At 43.6% G+C, this 24,834-nt stretch overlaps 1 protein-coding gene across 1 annotated transcript in view; it reads left to right on the top strand.

Moving 5' to 3' along the window:
* Positions 1 to 452: 452 nt before the first annotated feature.
* The window catches only part of LOC142563317 (trypsin-1-like), a 29,220-nt gene continuing 4,838 nt past the window's right edge, over positions 453 to 24,834 (top strand). The window contains exons 1-5 of the mRNA XM_075673876.1: positions 453 to 562; positions 3,861 to 3,888; positions 8,866 to 8,939; positions 9,470 to 9,585; positions 23,617 to 23,758. Of these exons, the coding sequence (XP_075529991.1) occupies positions 3,876 to 3,888; positions 8,866 to 8,939; positions 9,470 to 9,585; positions 23,617 to 23,758 (345 nt within the window). The 5' untranslated portion in view covers positions 453 to 562; positions 3,861 to 3,875. The remainder of the gene's footprint in view (positions 563 to 3,860; positions 3,889 to 8,865; positions 8,940 to 9,469; positions 9,586 to 23,616; positions 23,759 to 24,834) is intronic.

The raw sequence follows: 24,834 nt of genomic DNA, 5'->3' as shown, positions 1-24,834 counted from the left end.
AGTTACAGAAAGCAGATTTTGAAAGAACGACGAGAATGCGATAAACATTTCTGGACCACTAGTGCCTGGTTAACGCAAACACAACAGAAAAATCCTGCGCCTCCAACAGAATTGCATGGTACTTAGTCTACGACTTATGACATTCAGCTCCTGAGAGGTAGGCTGCGCAATGGGCATTGGTCAGTGCGCAAAAAAAAAACTGCGCAGCTCATCATATGAAGATGTAATGTAGAACATAACAAGGAACCTACTGAGATTAGGTGAATATTTCGCAAAAAATCATGGCTACATGGAGACCCTTCATACGTTGTATGCAAGGTTTGATTCCTGTGCGGGTATCTCTATGGGATTTCGAGCAAACATGACCGTCCCGCTATCATCATGGTGCAGAAGAGAAACAAAACTCCTTTAATACCCTCCAACCACATAGGTTCTAAACTGGGCCACTACATTCCCCACTCCCTTCCAGTGGATGAAGAGCAGTCCAGAGCCGAAGAGTTCCTTCGAAACATCGTAGAGATGTTTTCAAACAAACGAACAGTTTGTCCGAAAGCTTCTTGCGGTGAGTATGATCACGCTATTTACAGTGCAAGTGAAGATAGTGAAGACTGCATATGTCTTGTCAACGAGAGCACACTACGCTGTCCCAATCTATAATATAACGAAGAACTAGCCTTCAGCGCGCAAGAATAATTTCTGCATTGAAATGGCATGTTCATTCATTTTGTCGCCGTGTTCACGAATAAAGCTCGGTGTGCGTGAGACATATATAGTGCAGAGGAGAAACGTTTTGCTTGTTCTTGAATATTGCTTTAGGAATTGTCGCTTTCCACTTCAGTTTTCCACATTGCACAAATTTTCCCTTCTAATTCACGGCTGCCTGATAAATGCAATGCGGCCCTCATTCCTATAAAGCCAAACAATTTATACCATTCCTACATATCGCCTTTCTACTGTGGTTGTTATAAAACATCTAAAGCTGTTAGTGGTATCAATATGCCGAGTAGGAAAATATACATTTCTTTCCACCTTTCAGTTCACGTGTTCACAGCCAAGCCTTTCTTTTTACAGGTGATTCTGAGCTTCCTATTCTCTTAGCAAGCATCCTTGTAGTGTTTAATAAAGGTCTTCACTTGTAGCGCTTTAGTAGTATAGAGAACGGTACTATCCACTTCACAAGTAACAAGAGATCAACGTCAAGAAAGGGGCTGACAGATGGAATAGCACACTGTGGTATAAAGTTTACACCAAAGAGATCAATGAGTATGCACGGAACGCACAAGCCCTTCCTCTGAACCATTCTATAGAAGTAATATTATATCGTTCATTTAGTTTCTCGGCATGATAGGTTTCGCACGGTAATTGTTTCTGCGCGACCTTGCGAGAGTTCTCGGCCCAAAGAGCCAACGTGCATCAAATGCGCTCAGGTCACAACAATGTATTCCAGTACTACAGCATTATGCGGCTCATGCGTTTTCGCATTGATGGTCATTTCAAAGTTAACATTAGCCGCGGCAACTCCTGTATACGCCTGCGTCTTTATTTAGCGAGACCACACGAAAAGAATTCCAGTGTCGATTGTTTGCCGTCTGTGGGATACCCCGGTCACAAATGACTGTCCCCGTAGTTTTTTGCTTTTATATTGAACCTATACTTCAATCTGACGCACTCGACATAAATATGTTGCTATTTTTTTCTGCTGGAATATGATATTCTGTATTCAATCAGCCTCATTAAGAAGTAGCAGCTTGAGTGTTCGTTTAGTAATTGTACATATAAAAGATCGTTCTACGCGTACAACCAAAAACATCTGCGGGAAACACTTGTTAAGGCACATCAGACGTAGTATAGACAGCTTGTGTAAGCAACAAATGGCCGTGTCAGGGTAGTATGGCAGCCGAAAAGCCTCTCTCTCCATAGGTATAAATGATTGAATGGGCTCGTTTCTGCGTGTGTGATAGCTAGAAAGGAAAGAAAGAAAGCATTGCGATCGTGCTCCAGCTTGGCGACGACGTTGTTAACTTTTGTATAATTTTGCATACGTCGGCGGCCACGGCTATTTATAGACGCTGCAACGAAATTAAGAGCTGGCTTGATGGGAAAAGTGTCAAGGAAGAACGCGCAACACAGCATTCCCGTGGCCTACGTCGGAACCGCATTTACCCTGGGATGTTTTATCTTCGTGTTCTTATCTTCAGTGACGGTCAGCATTCACTGTCCCAGGCGAGGTTTCTTGTCACAGCTGACTGCTCTTGCTTCAATCACAACTGCAACGTTTAAAGTAAATAGCTTTGGAAAGAGAGCATATATATTTAGGAACTGCATTGTGTTGCGCTAGAAGTGAGAAATGAAAAAAATATTTTCCAGCACCTGTCACTTCGTACATAAAACGACAGGTTTGATCGTTAGGCAGTGTAGACATCGCCTGGAGTATAAATACCCAGCGTTAAACCTTGAATAACTTTTCGTTCAGGACGCCTGTAAATCGGATGCACTTTAAGCAAGTAAGAATGCCGTCAGCTCGAATGCTCGAAGTGACTTTGCTGTGTAATGAAGTAGTGAATTTCACAATAGTCGTGTGGATTACACACTCTATAAGTTGAAAAGAAAGCATTTTTAAAAAGCCATATATCTTATTACGCGGCTAGTATGTGGGAGAATTATTCAAGTGAAACTTAATTTATCAAGATCAGAAACTTAGTACGAGACACTTTAATACTGTCAACTATTCTAAGCTAATGAATACATTCCTGGTAGGCTCAGGGTTAAAGTGTGTCGGGACGCATTGTATTATTCTGCTCTAAAACAATGACGTTTCATTTAACAAAACTGTGCTATAATGACTGCGCGAATTTTATTTGCGTGCATTGTTATGTTTTACACCAGCAATATTTCTATGAACATTATGCAACTCTTTATTTCTGTAAATTGCCGGAATGGAATTCAGATTTGTTACAATAGGTCTGCCGGACAAGTTTCCCAGCAGATTAGTAAGGTGTAGTGTCTGCACCTGCCCCTGCCACTTCAATTATTTGGTGCTGAAGTATTTTTAAATGCTAGTTGCAATATAAATATGTCGTCAAAAATAATTTTCGAATGATGCCCACCGACTCAGCCTTCTTTTCATAAAACGCAGGCCTAGAGCCATATCAATCTTCAGGGATTAAGGCATTGAACTGCTGTCAAAGGGCGGTGCATGACAATAACCTTCTTAAAGATAACCCATGCGGCAGTGCTCGCCAAAGTGAAATTTCTTGGTAAGCATTGTCCGTTACACATCGATTGTACAGAAAGTGCTAACGCTAACTAGCTTCTGTGCATAGAGTGACGACTACCTGACTATATTTTACTCCAAGGTACAAAAACTGGCCCTAATAAGTACGTTGGTTTAAACCAAGAGCACCAGGCTTGCTTTCCTAACTCAAGACTTCAAAATTACGAGAAACCGATAGATGTCTGATGTAGCGCTAACATATGGTTTCTGCGGTTTTTAGCTAAACTGGTTAACCTCCCTGCCTTTCCTTCTCCAAATTTTCCTTCCTTCCTTACGGATTTTTTGAGGTAAGCTTTGCTTACCTTTTTTCGCTGGTAATCAGCCTTTTATTGCAATATAAGCACAGAAAGACATTATTTGTCCCCCTTGAAGATATTTGTAGGTCTGATGTCACCGAGAAATGCACCTTTGAAAGCGCACGCCACCTCGAGATTATAATTTGGTGCCATTGTTTGATGTCCATTTATTATTGACGTCACCGTAGATGATGAAACCTGCAAAATCTTTGAACACAATATTCTGTTTGCCTAACAATATTTTCTCTCATTGGTACGGCCGCACATCTAATACGGTTGTTTCTTTCCAGGTTTCTGGGAAAAACATGAGCGACCCAGGTAAGTTCTTGCTTACCATCAGTTATATCATGCGTAATTTACAAATGTATGTACCGATGATGTAGCTTCCTGTGTCCTTATTTTTAGTGCAAGAAACTTACATGGCTTGGTGGATCTAAGGTGCGCAGCGTAGACCTCAGCTGGACTTCATTAAGCATAACAAACTACAGGTCTAATATAAAATTCTTTACTAGTTTTATATCACCGGGCAAACTTTGGCTATACGTAAAGAAGAGTATATTCGCAACTAAAGTTTTGCTTAAGATGTTCACTCCCTCATATACAGCCGCAATTGTAAGAGGTGTTTATGCTTATCACTGTTGCTTGCCGTAGTTGGTGGTTGCTGTAGATGCTGAGAGAATATGACAGCCATCATGTTTCACAATAAAAATGCAATATGAATGTTATAGACGGCAGAAAATATTATAACTTATAATCATCAAAAAACGGGAGCCTTTTCCCTCCCTAATGCACGGAATAGAGAGCATCCAATTCGACAGTGCTTGTGGGATGAATGCGATGTTCTACATCTCTCGAGGCAATTAGGAGCAAGAGGAAGACAGTTCTCAATCCCATGAGAATCATAGCTAAAACGACTACTGCGGCCATGCTTGTGACAAATTCATCGCAGAAAGGGGTTACTCATAGGCGTCCTCCATACCTTGTTTACGAAAGCATAAGGGATTGCCTTAAAAAATGCACGAACATTAAGGCAATCAAGTAAGACGTCGAACTACACGCTTCGCATAGTCCCCAATACAACAATAAAGTCAATAAGGCCCTGTACTGTCCGCAGAATAAGAATAAGCTGGGGTGCGTTTGGCAGGCATTCTCAGATCATGAACAACAGCTTGCTGTCATCCCTCAAGAGAAAAGTGTATAACAGCTGTGTCTTACCAGTACTCACGTACGGGGCAGAAACCTGGAGGCTTACGAAAAGGGTTCTACTTAAATTGAGGACGACGCAACGAGCTATGGTAAGAAGAATGATAGGTGTAACGTTAAGGGATAAGAAAAGAGCACATTGGGTGAGGGAACAAACACGAGTTAGTGACATCTTAGTTGAAATCAAGAAACAGAAACGGGCATGGACAGGACATGTAATGAGGCGGGAAGATAATGGATGGTCACTAAGGGTTACTGACTGGATTCCAAGGGAAGGGAAGCGTAGCAGGGGACGGCAGAAAGTTAGGTGGGCAGATGAGATTGAGAAGTTTGCAGCGACAACATGGCCACAATTAGTACATGACCGGGATAGTTGAAGCAGCATGGGAGAGGCCTTTGCCCTGCAGTGGGCTCAACCAGGCTGACGATGACGATGAATGTGCACGCAAGGTTCTGCAATATTTTGGGCACCGCAGCGATATTAAAGCAATGCTACATAGGTAGATGCTTAAAAGAGGACACCCTCTAATTCGATACCTCAGAGGAAAATTGTACAATACGGTTACGAGGAAATGTTACTAATGGCCTGTTCGACTGTTAGTTTCAGCACGCTCTCGTGGTCCTATGACAGCCATGAAATACAACTTTAAAGCTCCATTACGGTAATAACTGGATATACTTGTGATATTAAGGGGTCAGCATCGTCAATGGAGCTCACTTATGCTTCCAAAGAAGCTTAATTTGTGTTTGTGTAACAACTACAGCGTTTCAGGAACATTCATAGACGACCAATCGTATGTGCAATCAGCTATTGCGACAGCTGCCAAACAAACTTGCTTTTTTTTTGTTGCGGCTTAGCAGGCTGGATTTTCGGCAAGCTGTGACGCTTTAAACAACGGTTTTGTCAGCGGTGACGATAGTTCGAGGGCTGTGAGCGATTGACCGACAACGTGTACAGGTGGTGTAATGCATTAAATGAGTCTCTCAATGACGAAAGACTTGTTCTAGCAGGGCAAAAGTATTTGAACCTGTTTACTATTCCGTCCTTTGTTGTTACACCGTACAGATAATTCGACCAAAACTAGCAGTCCCGTGAGCGTCCACTAACCCGAGCACAATGTACATCCTATTCTGACACGCATGGTTTTCTTAACCATGTAGTCTTAATAAAGTTAAAAAAGGTAAACAATATTTCCCGTGTAAGAGCATAAAAACCTGGTCACCTTTATTTCTAGCCTTAGAGGATACTCGCAGAAAAAACAGTGATATGTGTGAGAAAAGTATTTATATTAATTTTTTTTCTTGTTTTGCTAAACTACATAAAATAATACACTCTATATGGCGTATCAATAGGGCTATATGTAAATTGCTGCCTATTTATAAAATTCATCATAGCGAAAATGATACACTGCGATTCGTGGAGCTCAAGATATGGCAGTCGAAAAAATTTGAACAAATGCAACTATTAGCAATCCATTTCAAATCATATTTTAGTACTTACTCGTTGCGGTAAGTGTTCGTCACTTCTCACTACGAAAAGCCGTTGTGATCTAGAAAACGCAGCAGGAGGGGCCCATCTATTCGTAAAGTTCCGCACAATCGCAGCCGGGCCCGAAGTGCTGGTGTTACAAAGTACGTCCTCGGACCCTGTAGGCGTCAAAGGCAAATCAGTGGAAGCCACAGAGATCCCCAGGGTGATACACGGAGGTACCTTTGCCATCCCTTAGCCGACTGTACAGAAGGGGCTCCGGTGCATGGGAGACAGCAACTAAGGAAGAGCCAAGAACTAGCAGTGCACTATTGGATATCACCAGTCCCAGTATATACTGAACGCGCAAAAACGTCAAGCGGGCTCCACAGGAACTTGACCACACATTTCGCTCCGCTGGGGTTAATGTAGAATAACGGGAGTTTGATGTAGGGCGAATGACAGTGCTCCTATTTCTTACCGATGAAATCATGTTTCTATTTGCGTTCTATTGCACTTGAATTATTACCTTCATGAGTCGTGTTTCTATATTCTACCGTCCTTACTTCTTTCTGTATCTTTTTCGCACTTGTTTTTCCAGCTACTTGCAATTTTTCTATTATTTCAATTATTTCCACGGTTCACTACTCTTTCTTCTATTGCCTGTATCTTTTTCTAATAATTTATTTTCAGTAGACTGCCTACTCCTACCTAATGGCGGCATTCTTAATGAGAGCAGTTTTCAAAGTTGGCAGCACAGTAAGGAGTGAGTAATGCGTCTTTAGACTACAGCTGAGTTGCGGGTTAAACGTTTATTCTCCCGATTCCTAGCTCGCTGAATTAGCCACCTGAAAATAGTGCCTCCTTCACGACAGTTTAGTGTACAAGATGTTTTAAAGAGTTCCTGTTTAACTGCTAAGCTCCTCTCCGACATTCGAGTGTTCGCCGCCTTTCTGTGAATGCACGGTGGGGGAGGGGGGGGCGATTCAGATAGACAGAAGGAGCGAAGTAGAGAGGAAAGGCGACTCCAAAAACTCCTTTGAGTCTTTCCGTCACGTCGCGTGTGCACAATAAATACCCCCTGGAGCTGCCTGGGCGTCCCCGCATCAGCCTCCTCACAGCTGTAATTATCCGTAACCGCCGCCAAAACATTCCAGAAACTGAAGCGCTTACATTTATGTTAATGTGGAAGTCCAGGAGGAATCTAGATGAAATAGTAACCAGGAGATAGGGAGAGGAAGCAGAGAATAGGACGAACCGACGCAGTCGCAAAATGAGTGAATAAAGGCTCATGCAATCCGGCGATCGGCAGTAGTCGCGCGACCGGTCGCGAATGATCGCAAGTTGTCGCTTTTCTCAATAAGCGATAATGTTGGGTCTGTCACTCTCTGCTCCATTTTTCAGTCGCGCCACCATGGTCGAAAAACTGCTAAACAAATCAATCGCGTGCCGAAGGTTATGTGTTCGCAACCGGCGTCCTCCTGCTTTGCCCCAGATACGAAGTCCGCTCCACCGTGGCACACTGCAGGCCTGTCATTGGTGACATGCCTCGTGCTGCTGGGACGTGGCAGTTCAAGCAATGTGTCGAATGTACGCGGTAGAATTTGCAGATATCTAAACAGTAGCAAGAGAAAGAACAAAAATTCTGCCCCGATTCTCACACAGCGCGAGCTACTAAATACAAGTTACTCTCGATAATACATACTCGTCATGCGCGCAGAGTTCGGGCAGGAGGTGGCTTGCGTGACCGGCCACTTATCGCGAACGGAGGCACGGGCACACCCACTAGCGTCGCTTTTTCCTTCGGAGGTTTCCGCGCTTCCACAGCTGACACCATACAAGAGCGCATCGGCACAGTGACAACGTCTTCCACTTCGCTCGAATCAAAATTTATGGCTGTTGCCACAATGCGAAACAGGCTAAGTGCGCGGGAACTGCCTAGATGCCAAGAATTCTCGCTGAGAACGATAATCTGCGGGATTGCGACTTGCGCGTCACGCTCATCCGGGCTTGCCGGTTTTAGCATCAGTCGCCTCCTTCCGCTTTTTTGGACACCAGTCGCAAATGGTCCCGCGACCACCTCAAGTTGCCGATGTGATGAGCCTTAACCACCTTTCCACCCATTCTTCGCAGTTCACATATACCGGGGAGAGAGCGGGAGAGGCGCATTGCGCACAATGACGCACAACAACGCCTCAAGCAAACACGTCTCACGTGTGTTCTGTGTACTACGCAAACGGCAATAGTTCCCGCAAGATAACGATTAACATGAACTCACCACTCTCGTATTGGACTACGCGGTGAAGAAATTGAACATTCACCTACAACCGCTGATTATCCTGAATAAAGCCAAACAGCAGAAAAGGTTCGTTTCCATTGATTCACACAGTGCTTGGGATCCTCATAATTTATTTTAATTTCGTAACCAATAAACTTAGACCACTGCGGTAGAAAACCAAATCCGCGACTTCAGCAGCACAGGCAGTCGTATCCACAGAACTACCGTCGCGACGGATTTCTTATAAAGTTCGTACAAATCGGAAAATTTTCAGACTGCTGTTCGAACAACACTGTATAGAAGCAAAATAATTTAAAAATGGCCGCATGGCTTCTGTTTCTTGCAGAATGTGGCCGATCAACGCCTGCGTCTAGAATAGTCATGGGAAGAGCAATTTCAAGAACGCGTCTTCCATGGATTGTAAGAACGGGTCTCTGTTATATGTAAATGGTCTTCTTTTCCTTTTGGGTAGGGGGGGATACGTAAGGGATGCCCATATATCATCGCAGGGTATAACCTCGTCTACTCGTATGTACTCGTCGTGCCCTGAATGCAGTTAACTGTTGTCCTAGTATTCATTTCCTCCTCTTTCACTTGGAGAAGGAGCCATCGGTTTGAAATTTACTTTCAGAGCAAATTATTTTCTTCATACCTCGCAGAGTGATTTCTCAGTGACGCATACAGAGCAGAGGCTCTTGAAGAGCTAACATTACTTACTTGCATGGCAAAACAACATCATACATCTTACTTATACTTCTTGCTTCCTTAACGATACACCTTACATTAATCGTTTCAGTGCTCGATACGTTGTCATTATTGTCTTAACTTTCTTTCTTACACTGCACGCTTTAGACCCCCAGCTTAATCCGGGTAAAAACACTTCTCGAATATGCTCCTTTGCATGGTTATCAGTAAGCTGACAAATTTTTCTTGTTCCCATTGTCTTAAAGGTGTATATCGAAAGCACACGCTACCTTACCCCAACGACAAGGACGAAGCAAGTTTGCGGCGGCAGCTTGATTGCCCACAACTATGTCGTAACCGCAGCGCACTGCGTCGTTGACTCGTGAGTATTTTATTACTATACCGCGTTATACATTCACGAAGCACGAGATGAGAATTGAAAACACGGCCTGAAACGCCAATAGCACTTTCATGCGTAATTACAGTCTAGCGCCTACGTCCTTTTATATTATGTACTCAATACTCAATATGAATAAGTTTCATGCGCACTTTACCGTCTCACTGGCTGCACGCTGTATTAGACTTGAGTTCTCACAGGGAGAAATCCACATTTGTGGAAGCGTGAGGAGAATGTAGCACAACCACGAGGCGGAAAGACAAGGAGGGTATGGTGAAAGCGTTAAAAAAGCGTTGTGCCGCGCAAGACGGACACTATCGCGACGATGGCTACGACCCGCTGCGGCTACTCAGTGGCTATGGTGCTCGACGGCAGAGCACGAGGTCACGGGATGAAATCCCGGCTATGGGGGCCGCATTTCGACGAGAGCGAATTGTGAAAACACCTCTGTACTTAGGTTTAGGTGTGCGTTAAAGAACCCCAGGTGGTTCAAATTTCCAGAGTTCCCCACTACGGCCTGCCTCATAATTAGATCGCTGTTTTGGAACCTAAGACCCCATTTATTTTTAATTTTTTGAAGATGGCTACGAGATACCGGCAGAGCAGCGCGTGTGGTCTGTTCGCCAAAGCGCTGCATGAGTGGAGGCTCGCCTGCTGCGAATGCTGTGAATCACCCCCACGCGTCACGCACGCGCTGCCTCTCCTGATCTCCCGATTAGCGAGGTAGTCGCTTCTCCACTTCGGCCCCTCTGGAACCTGCCCCACGAGACAGAACGTTCGCAATGGCCAATTTATCTCGAAATGAGAACACGTATAGAGCTGCGCTCAAATTTCGCAGTAGGGAGTACCCTTATTTTCGGTGAATTTTTTTCAATAATTTATTTGCTGAAGTCATAGTTTCGTACAATTACTCGAGGAAACTGTGGCACTTCTGTCTACGAAAACTAAACGCAGGGCTGCTCAACCAGATGGCAATGATCAGTGGTAAATGGATTTGCCTAAACTTCCTCCTTTGGTCTTTAAATGACTTCTTGACTTTGCAATGTGATCATTTTAAGTAGTGCGATATAAATGTTTGAATATTAATATTATTTTCTGACGGCAGCATACGAACACAGGCCCTCTAGAACAGTAGCCCGACTTTGAAACTGTTACACCACTGATGCACGGACAAGCGGAACTACTGCAATTAGCATCGATTATTCGCACATGCAGAGTCTTATTAGCTTCTGCATTAAAACTATTAATTGCTTTAAAATGTGGGCCAATTGAGGCCCAGGTGAAGCGTAATAAACAAAGCCTCAAGAACATATGAATACCCCACAACGAAGATAAGGCATGTCGCCGTTCTACCCATCATGTCCATGGTGGTTGGACGATCACAGCGCCATGCTTCTCTCTAGTGATTTTAGAAAACAATAAGGGTACACGTAAAGCACTGGATGGATTCATAAAGAAATCAAGGAAGCCGAGATAAGTTGATCAAATGGCTCCTTTTTCTGCCGCCCATGAGGTAACGTCCAAGTTCTGATAATCCAAGAGTGAATCTAATTAAACTGGATGCGTGTAGAGAGATGAGTTTTATCTATTGATACCACTGGATCATTCGTCTGTAGGTACACCACCAGAGCTCTCGGAGATGCCGATCGCGAACTTTTCCGAACTCGGGCGTCCCCGCATACCTCTTCTGGAGTTGTAAAGAACTGCCGTCGTCCCTACAGCAGCGAGTTCTAGGTGTTTGTTCACTAATGTCATTGCACACTGGGGATGTTTGCTAACCACCTTCGGCTCAAAGCAAGATTTACGGCGGTATTCTTGTGGCGTGGTATGCACTTTCACTCAGCCAGCAGATGCATCCTTTGTGCTTGGTACCACTGCAGAGGCATCTGCGTCAGCAGGCGTTCGCTGTGTTGCGACACAACGTACCCAAGCACATGAGGGTTGGACCCTGCCACATTTCACTTTAATGAGAGAGACCCCACTTGTCACACTGTCTAACATAATTCGTACTCTTCAATAGATTTAGCAGTTGGCTCTACAGCCATCTTTCCATATTAAGAATGGAGCTTAATAAAAAAACCTTTAGAAATGACCATTATCATCATCAGCCTGGTTACGCCCACTGCAGGGCAAAGGCCTCTCCCATACTTCTTCAACTACCCCGGTCATGTACTGTTATGACCACTTTCCTGTAAACCCAAACCTGATAAAGCAATACGAATGCCCTCCAATGTTCCTCGGTGGAAAATTTCTGCCGACTGAGATCATTTCAAAGAATCATGTTATAGATCACAAGACTTTACAGTGTATTTAGCATAGTCGACGCAGTAGCGTACTTGAGCGGTTTTATATTACACGCAGCCGAAAAATGCATCCCGTAGACAAATGGGAACCCATGAAAAGACGAGTTCCCTGGTGGAAGGATGACTGTAGGCATGCGCAAAAGAAACAAAACAAAGCATGGGGAATTCTTCGTCAATATCTTAAGGGGGAAAACCTTATAGCATCGAAATAGATCAAATCGCAATGAAGGAGGACGCGAAGGCAAGCAAGGAGGGCAAGCTGGGAGAGGTTTCTTTCTGGTGTTAATTTGTGCACACAGCAGGGTCAAGTATGGAACGGGCTGAGAAGGCTGAAGGGGCAGGGAATGCGTCCGTTGCCCTTGGTAAACGAACAAGCAGACAGTCTGAAGGACCAAGCCGACTCTCTTGGTGAGCACTTTGAGTGCGTTTCTAGCTCTATGCACTATACCTTGCTTTCCTGAAACACAGAAACGGAGGAAAGGTAGCCACCCAATCGTAAATGTAGCCCAAACGAACCTTCTATCCAGCCTTTCTGTATTGCTGAACTGAAAGCTTCCTTAAATTCATATCAGAATTCTGCTCTGGGTCCGGAGAGAGTTATCTACGAGGTGATTAAACAGCTTCACCACCAACAAAGACACACAAATCAAACTACTCGCACTATTTAATACTCTCTGGGCATCTTCATCCTTATGGAAAGAAGCCATTTTCATTCCTTTGTTATAAAGGGCAAAGATCCCTCCTCAGTAACGAGCTATCGTCCAATAGCGCTGACAAGTTGCCTATGCAAGTGGTTCGAAAAAAAATCTAAATCGTCGCCTTCTACATTGCCTTGAAACAAACAAAATGCTTGATCTCAACCAATGCAGATTTACAAAAAGCCGGTCAACAACTAACCATCTCGTGCGTGTTGAGGCCAATATTCGGGATGCTTTTGTCCATAAACAATTGTGCTTATCCATTTTCCTTGACATGGAAAAGGCCTCTGACACCACGTGGGGCTACGGAATTCTTCGTCACCTGTGGCGAGTGGGTATCAAAGGGAAGATGCTGAACGTTATTCAGAGTTATCTTAAAAACGCACTTTCCGCGTTAAAATAGGCAACGGAGTCTCTCCTTCATTTATACCGAAAACTGGAGTACCCTAGGGAGGCGTCCTCAGCTGCAGCCTTTCCATTGTGAAGATGAACACGCTCCGTTATTCACTACCTGCAGGCACTTTCTATTCTGCTTGTGTAGATGGCGTACATATAGGTTTTCAATCGGGTAGCCATGCAGTCTGCGAGAGGCAAGGTCAGCTTGAACTAAGGAAAATATCCAAATGGGCAGGTGAAAACGGTTTTGAGATCAACCTCTATAAAAGCTCCCGTGTCGTTTTTGCAAGGAAGATAGGGCTGCTCCCTGACCTCACTATCGAACTTCAAGGGCAGTAAAATCCTGTGAACAAAGAACATAAATTCATAAGTGTCACACCCGATCGCAAACTAAGTATTATACCCCCACATCAGATACCTCAAGACCAAACGCCTGAAAACAATGAACATACGGAAAATTATCTCCCACACCAACTGGGGCAGTGACAGAAGATGTTTACCGAATCCCTATAAGAGTATTGTATGATCGCATCTAGACTACGTTTCTGTGGTGTATTAATCTACTACGCCAAGTGCCCTGAAAATGCTTGACCCAGTTCATCATTTAGGAATCCGCAGGGCAACAGGAGCTTTCAGAACTATCCCCGTACAAAGTCTGTAATGAGAGTCCAATGAGTGGTCATTCCATCTGCGAAGGCCGTTGTCCAGTTTCATGGATTTCCTGAAAAGCCACTCTGATCCTGAACATCCTTGTAACGAAACCGCAAATAATACGACTTGTTCCACTCTTTTCCACAATCGTTCAACGGTGAGAGGGCCTTTCTCGCTGCGCGTAGGAGCCTCAGCGAAGCAGTGGCTGTCGCACTCTTTGAAAATCCGCAAATGGCTACAGCCAAGCCATTGCGAGCGTGGCTGTAGCAGGTTAAAGATTTCTGGAAGTCTTTTGTAGATGACACGAAGAATTTCCCAGAAATACATCTAAAACGCAGATCCTAGAAATTCGGTAAAAGTACTCGTGCCCAGAACTCTACACAAGTGCTTCAAAGTCGCATGCCGGCGTTTTTTATGCCGCAGTCAGCCCATCCTTCCCAACATCAGGCTATCTGCACACGGAAACGAGCATCTTTACAGGGGAGGCCTACGCACTCTTGTCGGCTGCACGACACATCAAGCAAGCAAAACTACAAAATGGAATACTATATACAGTTGCATTGAGCCTCGTGAAAGCCTTAATTTCTTTTCGAAAGAATTAAAATCTTGTGTTTACTGAACTTAATTCAATCCTCTGCGCTTTGTACGCATCTCGTCAGCATCTCATATTGTGCCGGGCACTTCGCCACATAGGCATCGAGTGTAGTATGCTTGCCGACCGCGTAGCTGCAATGTTGACTATAAAACCATGTTATTCTTCCTTAGCTGTACATTCTGTATATATATATATATATATATATATATATATATATATATATATATATATATATATATATATATATATATATATATATATAATATATTTTGGCTATGGTGTTGGGCTGCTGAGCACGAGGTCGCGGGATCGAATCCCAGCCACGGCGGCCGCATTTAGATGGGGGCGAAATGCGAAAACACCCGTGTGCCTAGATTTACGTGCACGTTAAAGAACCCCAGGTGGTCAAAATTTCCGGAGTCCTCCACTACGGCGTGCCTCATAATCAGAAAGTGGTTTTGGCACGTAAAACCCCAAATATTATATATATAATATATTTAATGCCCTTCATACGCAAGAAACTAAGGCGAGATTGCTAACGTACGTGGGACACTGAATAATCTTCACGCTATCAAGGCAGACTTATGGAACTTACCACCAATAAGAAAGGCACGGCAGACTGAGGTTACTTCCTACGGTCTTAGGATAGGTCATAAATATTGAACTCACTCCTACTCATTACCGCTGCTGATCCTCCTGTTTGCGATAAATGTGGTGAGATGCTTCTGGTCGCTCAGGTCTTTTTAGGGTGTCGAGAAGTAGAAGTTCAACGACAACAGTGCTTTTCCTCAGCATACAGGCAACACATTCCAATGCACCCCGCATTCACCAGGAAGTTTGTTTGAACGCTTTTGTGAGATGCTGGCAGACTGCAAGTTATCCGACCAAGGTATAAGTAGCAGATGCTCTCAGTTGAAGCTGCTGCAGCAACAGCATCTTAGTAAGCACATGTCTCCTAGCCCTTACGTTCAATGGCTCACTGATGAGGTACAAGTGCTACTGTTACTCACTCGTTCAGTACATAATCCCTTGTTAACAGCACTTTCATGTTCATAGCATGCAACCCCAGCCACTGCCATTATTTTAATACCTGTACGTTTTACACACTTAACGGGGGACTAATTTTAAGCCTCTCCACAAGCAAGTCATACGTACCATTCACATCCTGATTCACAACCCTGACATATGTCATGTTCTACCTTCGGCACTTCATTTATTATCTTCAGCTTGGCACACTTTTGCCATATCTGACTCTTGTGCCAATAAAATCCATACATCATTATCATCTGTGCATGGTAGCTGGAAGTGTTTTAAAAGGAAGCTTTCCTTGCTTCTTCCTTCCACTTTGCCGATACTTTTTTGTCGAGTAGGCGCCTTGGCACACTAGGTATGCGCAAGTGAGCATGTGACAATGCCTATGTTCCCATTATTGGAGAATATGCAAGAAATAGTCGTACGATGTGCATTAGTACAAGGTCTATTTTGTTGTTGGGCTAGATGGCACATGCAATTTTTAATAAGTTAGATGAACAGCATCAGAGGAAGAAAAAAACCGACGGTACAGGACAGGATGTCACCCGCCATTGTCTGTGTTCCCAAATAGGCAAGCATAAAAAGATTCTACACTCTCATATTTTTGTACTTATGAAAGAGGGAACTGGAGAAGTGTGCAGCAAAAAGGACAAAATTGAAGAAGTCGGCTAAAGGCAAATGATCAAATCAGCAGCATAAGAAGCTCAGTGCGAAGAAAAAATCTGAGTGGAGAAATAATCAAAAGCTAACAAAGTTGCACCAGATCGTGCATTAAGTTAAAAATGTTCTACTTTAGGAAAGTTAAGGAGTTGGAAAAAGAATCAGCCGAGCATGATCGTGTTACGTTTAAACAGAGGTTTAATTGCATTTGCTTCACTAGAGTAACATATGCGATTTATGCTGCATTTGGTGATAAATACTTTTTTTTCTGTTACAGGTACTTTTGCTTTAATATTTGAGTAAACATGAAAGAAAACTCCGCTTAAGAGCTACACCTACATTAGCACTTAAGCTGCGCATTTTCCTTTTCAACTGGCGCCTCGACAAAGTCGCAATTTCTTTTGGCATAATTCCCTGAGGACATGAATTGTTTGCAATTCACGAAACATTCCAAATTTTGCCCAAAAAGAACAATAAGATTTCACATGAAATTACATAGCATGCCTATTCAGGTTGTGAAAATAATCAGGACAATTTCTACATTAGCTTTCCGTGTGCAAAAATATTCTGAAATGTTTAGAAAATATTGCCTAATTTACCCTAGAATTACCACGCAAACATATCGGTGGCATTATTTGTCTTACATTTTGGAGCGCATGTAATTTAACAAATATGCCGCTTTTTCTTTTTTACTTCAAACACCTCGTTTTAAAATGACCTACAAATTTTATTGACATCAGTGAGTACAGATTTATTATCTGCCTATCGGGAGCCAAGTTCAAATAAAACCAGCACTGTTCTCTATTTAAACTAATTGCACCACTTACCTTCTCTGCAATAATCCTCACGGCACGTGTTCCTATTTAACAGTTCAATAGAATCGTCATCAAAGACTTATTCCGTGTTTTTTTTACATTTCAGAACGGCCGTTAAATCTAAATAATTGTCGACAAATTATTCCGTTAATTGATCTGACACATTCGACGCATCGGCAAAAGGAGGAAGTAGATGGCCTCCTAGTTTTAGGTTTTAGTCTATACTTTTACGTGACACAGAGATTGGCTCTCTGTCCAAGCTCTGTGGGATATACAAGAGTAGTCAAAAAACGAAGAGGCCATTCTACTTCCTTCGTTTCACTGGCTGATTTCGAATGGCGCTTTGGGCAACTCCTGATTGGATGCGTAGTCACTCCAGCAGCCGAGGTGAGACAGACCGCTTTATCGCGCGATATAGTGAAGGTTTGTTTTACTTCGCATTATGACGTCACAGGGCGGTTGCACCATGAGCCGCACTTCGCAGTGCCGCGTATTTGATCCGGTATATTGAACAAACAATCTGCCACCATTTATTTCGGCCTGTATGACCAGTTCCAAGTGTACAAGCATGAGACTATACTTTTACGACGAGTCTCTTCAACTTTCTCAAACAATCATGTACCGCAAAACTCATGTTAGAAGCTAACTTGCGTAACTAGTTCCTTTATGAACGAATTCCTTTTTATTTGTAATTCATAGTTTCATGTATTATTGTATGCTCTTTTTAATTTTTCATGTAAAAGAACGCACTGTAAAATCGAAAATGCGTCACCCGTGCCTCAAACGAGTTCAGCTGTGAAATTTAACAAAATTCACTCCCAGGTATTGTAGCAGATATGCGCTTGGTTTAGCAATTCGCATTTTTTCGGATTATTACAAACCCATGGCGAAAGATTCAAAACATGGGCAAGCCTATTTTTACTTTTGTGGCCTGAGGGAGCTTGCAAGTGCTTTGTATTTTGCTGTGTGAACCCTTTGTAACAGCAACCTTCTCCTCTTCCGCATAATGATGCACACAATTTAACGAACTTAACTCACAGATATTGTAGCAGATATTCGCTTGGTAAAACAATTCATCATGCTTCTTGGGGATTATTGCGAACCCATGGTGAAAGGTTCAAAACATGGGCAAGCCTAGTTTTCTTTTCTGCAGCAGGAGTAATTTTGCAAGTGCTTTGTATTTGGCTGCGCGAACCCTTCTAACAGAAATATTCACCTTTCCCGCTTAATGATTCACACAATTAAAAAAGTTCACTCACAAATATTGTAGCAGATATTGGCTTGGTAAAGCAATGCACCATTCTTTTTTTCTTGGGGGGGGGGGGGAGATTATTGCAAATCCATGGCGAAAGGTTCAAAACACGGCCAAGCGCATTTTTCACTTTTGCAGCGTGAGTAAGTTTCGCAAGTGCATTGTATTTGGCCGTGTGAACCATTCGAACAGCAATGTAATTTATGTGGACGTTTGGCGTAATAATTTTTCTTCACTTAGGCAGTGGCTTCTAACGAAAATGTTTATTCAGAAAGTATGTTTACTGCCTAATCTGATATGTCTACTTCTGCGTGTTAAAATAAATTAAAATCTGGTGTCTTGTGTGCCAAAACGCACAATAGATTATGAGGCGCGCCCTAGTGGGGCACTCCGTAATAATTTTGACAATGTAGACTTCTTTAACGTGCACCCAAGGCACGACACACGGACGTTTTTGCACTTTTTTTTTATTGCGATAAGGCTTGCCCTTAAGGCATAATTCTTGGACTGTATATCTGTATTATATGTGTGCTGTGAGGCCTGTGTTGTGTATGAATTGGAGCATTGTATTGTGGAATCTGTTGTCATGTATCCAGCGGTCATAGCTGGTTGTCACACTGTAGCGGAGGCCGGCTTCCAGTAGGAGACGCGAGCGTTCCGATTGTAAACCCGTACATGTCCATATTAGGTGGTATGCATCTGATTCCACCACAGGAACGGAGCAGTATGGACACGTAGCACCCAGTGGTAAATGCGACCACTTCCACCTTGAGACAACAGCCGGTGTAAGGGCCACCCCGGCCCGAAGCCTCCTAAGCACAACTTCCTCCGCCCTAGTAAGGTGAAGGGGGAGGGAGCAGACAAACGGTGGGATAAGAGCGCGTGTGTCCTGCCGGAGAACATTTTTACGGGCTCGCAGCGAGTTATGGGGTTGGGGTGGGAGGGGAATAGGTGGAGGATCAGGATTAGGAGGACAGTGTGCTTGCTGGTCAGCAGCAATGTTGTGAGGGTTCGCTGAATGGCCTTGAATCCAGTGTACCTTGACGCAAGTAGATGTCTTACTATTCATAGTGTGTATTGTCTCGCAGATTTTCATCGCCTTATCAACCTTCTTGAGTTCCTGGATAGCCGCTAACAAATCAGTGAAGATATCTAGTTGCTTGATGGTAGGCAGCTTAGATGTCGCATCTTGCACAGCGTCGTGGATGGCTTGAAGTTCCATTACTAGAGCGCTGGCTTCTGTAGATAAATAGCGCTGGTGGCCGCTGATAAAATTATGCGTAGTACTCAGGAATGATGTCCTTCCGCCGTCTGGGAGAATGGCAGCATCCGTATAGACTTGGCAGGTGTTAACGCATGATGCATCGACGATGTTGTATTCGTCAATAATACCTGTTTTATCGCGGCGTCGTAACTTCGTTGGCTTATTAGTTGTGATGCTGGTGAATTCCCAGGGAGGCATTGGATAGGGCTGATTGTCAATCCGAGAGCCGCGGTGAAAATGAGCATGCAACGCAGCGACAGCCGGAATAAGTTGCTTTTTTATTTCACGTGCTTTTTCACGTTGCGAAATGAGCTCTGCAATTGTGTTGAGCTGGGCATGTTCCTGTAAGGTTGGTATCGGAGTGATGCGGGGCAGTGCTGTGATTGTGCGCATAGCATCACGATTAATCGTCTCCAACTGTACCAGCTGTGCCAAAGTCAGCCGTTGAAATTGAGCTTGATATAAAATCCGTGGCTGCAAGACTGCACGCACCAACCGTCGAGCCACGTCAGTACGAGCTCCAGCTGCTTTTGCTGCAATGCGACGAATAAGGTGAAGTGTTTTTGTCGAACTCTGTCTGGTTTTACGGAGCCAGTGTGCACCACTGCCGGATTGGTGAATATCGAGACCCAGTATGCGGACCTCAGAAGCCTCAGGGATTGTCACTGCGCCGAGTCTAAATGTAAACGGGTGCTGCGTGATTCTTGTGCGTCCTTTCTTGTTGGCCACCACAACATAGCTTGATTTTTGGCCGGAAATGTCCAATCCTGCTTTCCGAGCGTAGTTGTTCAGCACAGCAAGGGCTTCTTGAAGCTGTTGAGCTTGTCTAGAGATATCTTTATGCACGGACCACAAAGTGACGTCATCCGCATAGATTACGAACCTCACATCTGGAATCCGATGTAGTTGCCAGGCTAGAGGTATTAGAGCAACGTTGAAGAGAAGAGGAGCCAGAACCGAACCTTGTGGGACTCCTCTGTTCGATGTGAAGTATCCTTCCTGCCTTCCATCTACTCTAATCGCAAATGTGCGATTCTGAAGGAACGAGTAGATGAATCTTATCAACCGCGGTGGAAGTCCCAGGTCGATGAGGTTGGATATAATGATTTCATGGTCTATATTGTCATAAGCTTTCGTTATGTCTGTTGCTACTACCGTGCGTACAGCGTGACTGTGTGGAGAAACCTGTAAAACATCGTCTGATAACATAGAAAGTCCGTCTTCAGTTCCCAAGTAAGAACGGAATCCAATTTGAGCAGGATGATATTTATCGTGGCGTTCGAGCCACCAGGAAACTCGTGTGGCCAGCATCTTTTCAGCGAGTTTGCAGACAGTTGAGGTTAGTGAAATTGGGCGTAAAGACTGCAGGCTATTTGGAGACTTTCCTGGTTTCGGAATCGCAACAACAATTGAATGCTTCCAATCAGGTGGAATGTTTCCAGTCTCCCATACTTTATTAATAGCCTGAAGAAGTGCGTCGAGAGCTGCTCCTTCCATGTTCTTGAAAACCTCATAAGGAATACCATCGGGACCAGGTGTTGTTCGTTGCTTCGAAGTTTCAATCGCCGCTATTAGTTCGGCCATGCTGAAAGGGCTGGATATTTCGGATTTGGACTCATCAATTTCGGGGCAGTTTATAGGTGACGCTTGATCGTATTTCGGGAAAAACGCTCTAGCAGCGTGTTCTGCAAATTGATGTGGCGAACTCTGCATCGCTAACCTAACGCTCGCTGCAGGGTCAGGTTGCTTATGACCGCGTTCCATTGACCGGAACGTACGCCAGAGTGCTCTGTTTCCAATGCCCGATCCAAGATTCTCGCACCACTCATACCATCGTCATCGAGAAAGTTGCTTTTCGTGCTGACGCGCCTTCGCCGCTATATGGTTAGCACGTGCACGGCCACCTGGTGCATCGGGATTCCTCGACGCATACAATTCTGCCTGACGTCGCTTTGCCCAAAGTTGCAAAAGGATGAGGTCCGGTTGAGGTTGTTCCTCGTCAACTGTGGTTACAGTGGTGTTCCTCCGTAGCAGTTCTTGCAAAGCGGGAAGAATTTCTGAGGGCTCTGAGGGTACTTTATCAATCGATGATTCCCGAAACTTATCCCAATGCGTAACTGTTACTCGTCGCCGAATTTTCTTTATGCACGTTCTGTGCAAACCAATCATTATGGGCATATGATCACTGCCCCATGTATCTGGTTCCACCCGCCACTGCGGCATTCCAGGACCCAACCACCACGTGAGGTCTGGAGCGTTTGTTCTAGATACTGCGGGTACAGCACAGGTAGCCACAGCGTGATGGTTCAGCAGTGTAAAAGTGACATCGCTCATGATGTTTTTAACTTGGCATCCTCTTCGGGAGTTGTACTTGTACACCCATTCTGTATGTGGGGCATTGAAGTCTCCACCCACGAGAATAGGAATTCCCGGGTACGTAGACCGGAGATGGGCTATCCACCCTAAGTTCAAACGTGTGCGCTGCGGTCTGGCGTAGAATGACACTAGAATCACAGGAGTCTTCACTGGTCGTGTCAGGACCCCGACAACTTCTTGATTACCACTACACCATGGCTCCAGGTCAAGCACTGTGTGAGCAATACGCGATGAAATATAAACTGCAGCTTTTCCCGGAGCTGAAGCCATTGTAGTAGCACGTCTATCTCTAATAGATGGGTTATGATACCCATTAAAATTGGACTTGGCCGTCAGAGAAATGCGGCCGCCAGGGCCGGTATTTAATACCGTGACCTCGGGGTTACCATGGCAACGCCAAAGCTACTGCTCCACTACGGCGGTAATATTTCTGCTGCTGCAACGGCACGGTGGTCTTAAACATTTTAGCACATACACAGAAGCACAGCTGTTCGCGAGCACGCATTTGGATGGAAGGAAAGAAGACAAAATCGCGTCGGTTCTGGATTTATTGACTCTGTGAGCTCGGTAATTAGCGGGAAGCACTTCACGACAGACAAAACATCTCGACATCGTCGACTGAGGCGCACCAAACAAAAGTAAAAAAAATTTCACCTTTGATTAGCTGACAATAAAATGCTGCACCCTCTCGATCTCCGCTAAATAGCGTATGGCCATAATTTCGCGGTGTTCCTGCATACTCTTGCAAGAAAGACAATGGAGGAGCAAAGGGGCTGCTACTTCAAACGGAAAGCTGTAGAAGTGAATCCTGCACTTAAGCTTCATTTCGCTAATAAAGCTTTCTCTATGTATTCCACAAATGCCATGCATTTTTCCATATAATTCCCATGAGATGTCCACGATATATATATATATATATATATATATATATATATATATATATATATATATATATATATATATATATATAAATTGTATAGACGTTGGCTAATTTTCATAAAAATGGTACCCAAAACCTATGAAAATACTTGATTGCATACGCAGTGTTTCAGTAGGGCTGGATAACCGCTGGGAAAAATTCATGTTACTGCCGTATTTTTCTAAGCGTAACGTAAAAGCTAATGTGTGCCACATCAACGTACACCTTGAAGACAGTTACGCAAATATTGGCGCACCGTAATTATGGGAGCTCTTAGTATGAAGTCACGCTTATGCTTGTGTCCACTTTCTCGTTGCCACTGTTTCTCCCCCTCTTTTTAAACCTAAATCAAAAGTAGTATAAATAGGTGCAGTTGAAATTTACGTAAACAACACATGCATATTGTTAGCGAGACTTTACTTCTAGATATCAGAGCCGCTCATAAATAACGTGTAGATATAATAGCGGAAAACACGAATAAACTCAAGAACCAGTTTATCACTCATATCCCTACCACTGACTTATAAAACGAATATTAAATTGCTATATTTTAGAGTTATTTTTTGAACGCATAGAATATACGTGTGCTAGCAAATAGCCCCTCCATAAATTTGTGCATGAGCACAAAGATACGGAGCATGTTTCCAGCACGCCTTAGCGTAATGGCAGACATTTAAGTGGCACACACCACTCGTCATATGAACAGCTTCCGAAAAACCCAAACATAGAAGTGTCATTAAAATACATCCAATGGCAAGAAGAAAAACACGTGTACCACGAAACACAAGAAACACCGGAAGGCTCTAATTTTCAGCATACGCAGTGATAGACCAGCTATCCCCACAATTAATTCTGCTACCTCTAGTGGCTACGGCAGCGTGAATCATAGGAAAACCTGAATGCGTTCAGGAATAAAATGGCATAAGACCAGACTATTTTCTTCGTCACCATTTCTTTTTTACTTTGAGTGTCAATGTGGCCAGCTAAACTGTAGTCTTTTCATGGAATGGCGTTGTTCTTTCTCTTTTGCTTTCTTTTCTTTTGCGGTCACGCAGGGAAGGAAAGAAGGCCCACAAGGTGGTAATTTATTACAACGCAACAAATCCTCAGCAAGGCCCAGAAGTTCGCGCGGAAGTGATCATTCTGCATCCGAACTACGACGATGACACTCTTGAAAACGACATCGCCCTTCTGAAGGCATGTAGAGCTGATTACCTGACAGCTGCACTTACGGCCTAGGATTGCGGTCAAACTGTATCGTTGAATAATTTCAAAGGCGTATTTGGAACCTCCGCTTCTTGGCTTTGAATCCAAATCTACTTTGCATGAATTACAGAGCTTATGAAAAGTAGTTCTTTTCTTCAGTGTTAGTGCTCATCTACTATGCACAAAACCTGTTCCTGCTGAGGTAGTTATTGAAGCAAGCGCCTGGATAGGTAATTCTCCAAGTGATCAAAGCTATGGTCATTTTTGTTAGCTGTGCATCAACATCTTGCGAAACGCGCTCTGATCGAAAGACCTGGACATCATCATAACTGTATTTACCATCTAAAAAAATACATTTCAAGCAAATGCCTGTACAGGTTTGTTGTTATTTTCCGTATATTTTACCCTCTTCACCGATGTTTGAAGTACGTATTAAGCTAAAATATTATATGAATATCATTGGCAGACGCTGAATATTCGAGCCAACGCAAATAAAGACAGTAACTTTAGTGTTAGCATGCACGAGCTCTTGGTAAACATAAAAGACATAAAACGTAGAGTGAACGATTTATCCCCAGCAATGTCCTTACTTCGCCACAAATCCGGCTTTTCACAAAAATTAGCTGTTGGTTGCAGTTGAGACACAAGAAAGAACCGCATTGATGTTCAGAAAAACAATAAAAGAAGTATGTAAACATTGTATTTTTTAATATCGAATAACAATACCTCAGTGTATTTATTGTGTATTTAGGGACAAAATGCTTAACACAATGGTCGCTTTGAGACACTAGAAATCAGCGCTTCTAAAAATTACGCCATATTTGTGCCACGCTGAGTATTACAAGCATGGTTAGCTTGCAAATGTGACACTGAAATTCTAGACTGAGCTAGAAAGCACAGAATTCGCACAGCAACGTTGGTGCTGCTGTTAAAGGGACACAAATACAACGTATAAATCTCAGCTAGATAAAGGCAATGCTCGTGTAATTCGCAGGTTACTTAACCGATGGATCATTACGGTTACAGAATGGGTGCGAAGAGAAGGGAAGCGCAGTCGAGGGCGGCAG

The sequence above is a fragment of the Dermacentor variabilis genome, chromosome 11, assembly GCF_050947875.1.
Source record: "Dermacentor variabilis isolate Ectoservices chromosome 11, ASM5094787v1, whole genome shotgun sequence".
NCBI lineage: Eukaryota > Metazoa > Arthropoda > Arachnida > Ixodida > Ixodidae > Dermacentor > Dermacentor variabilis.
The sequence above is the reverse complement of the archived record's forward strand: the minus strand, read 5'-3'. Positions and strand labels throughout refer to the sequence as shown.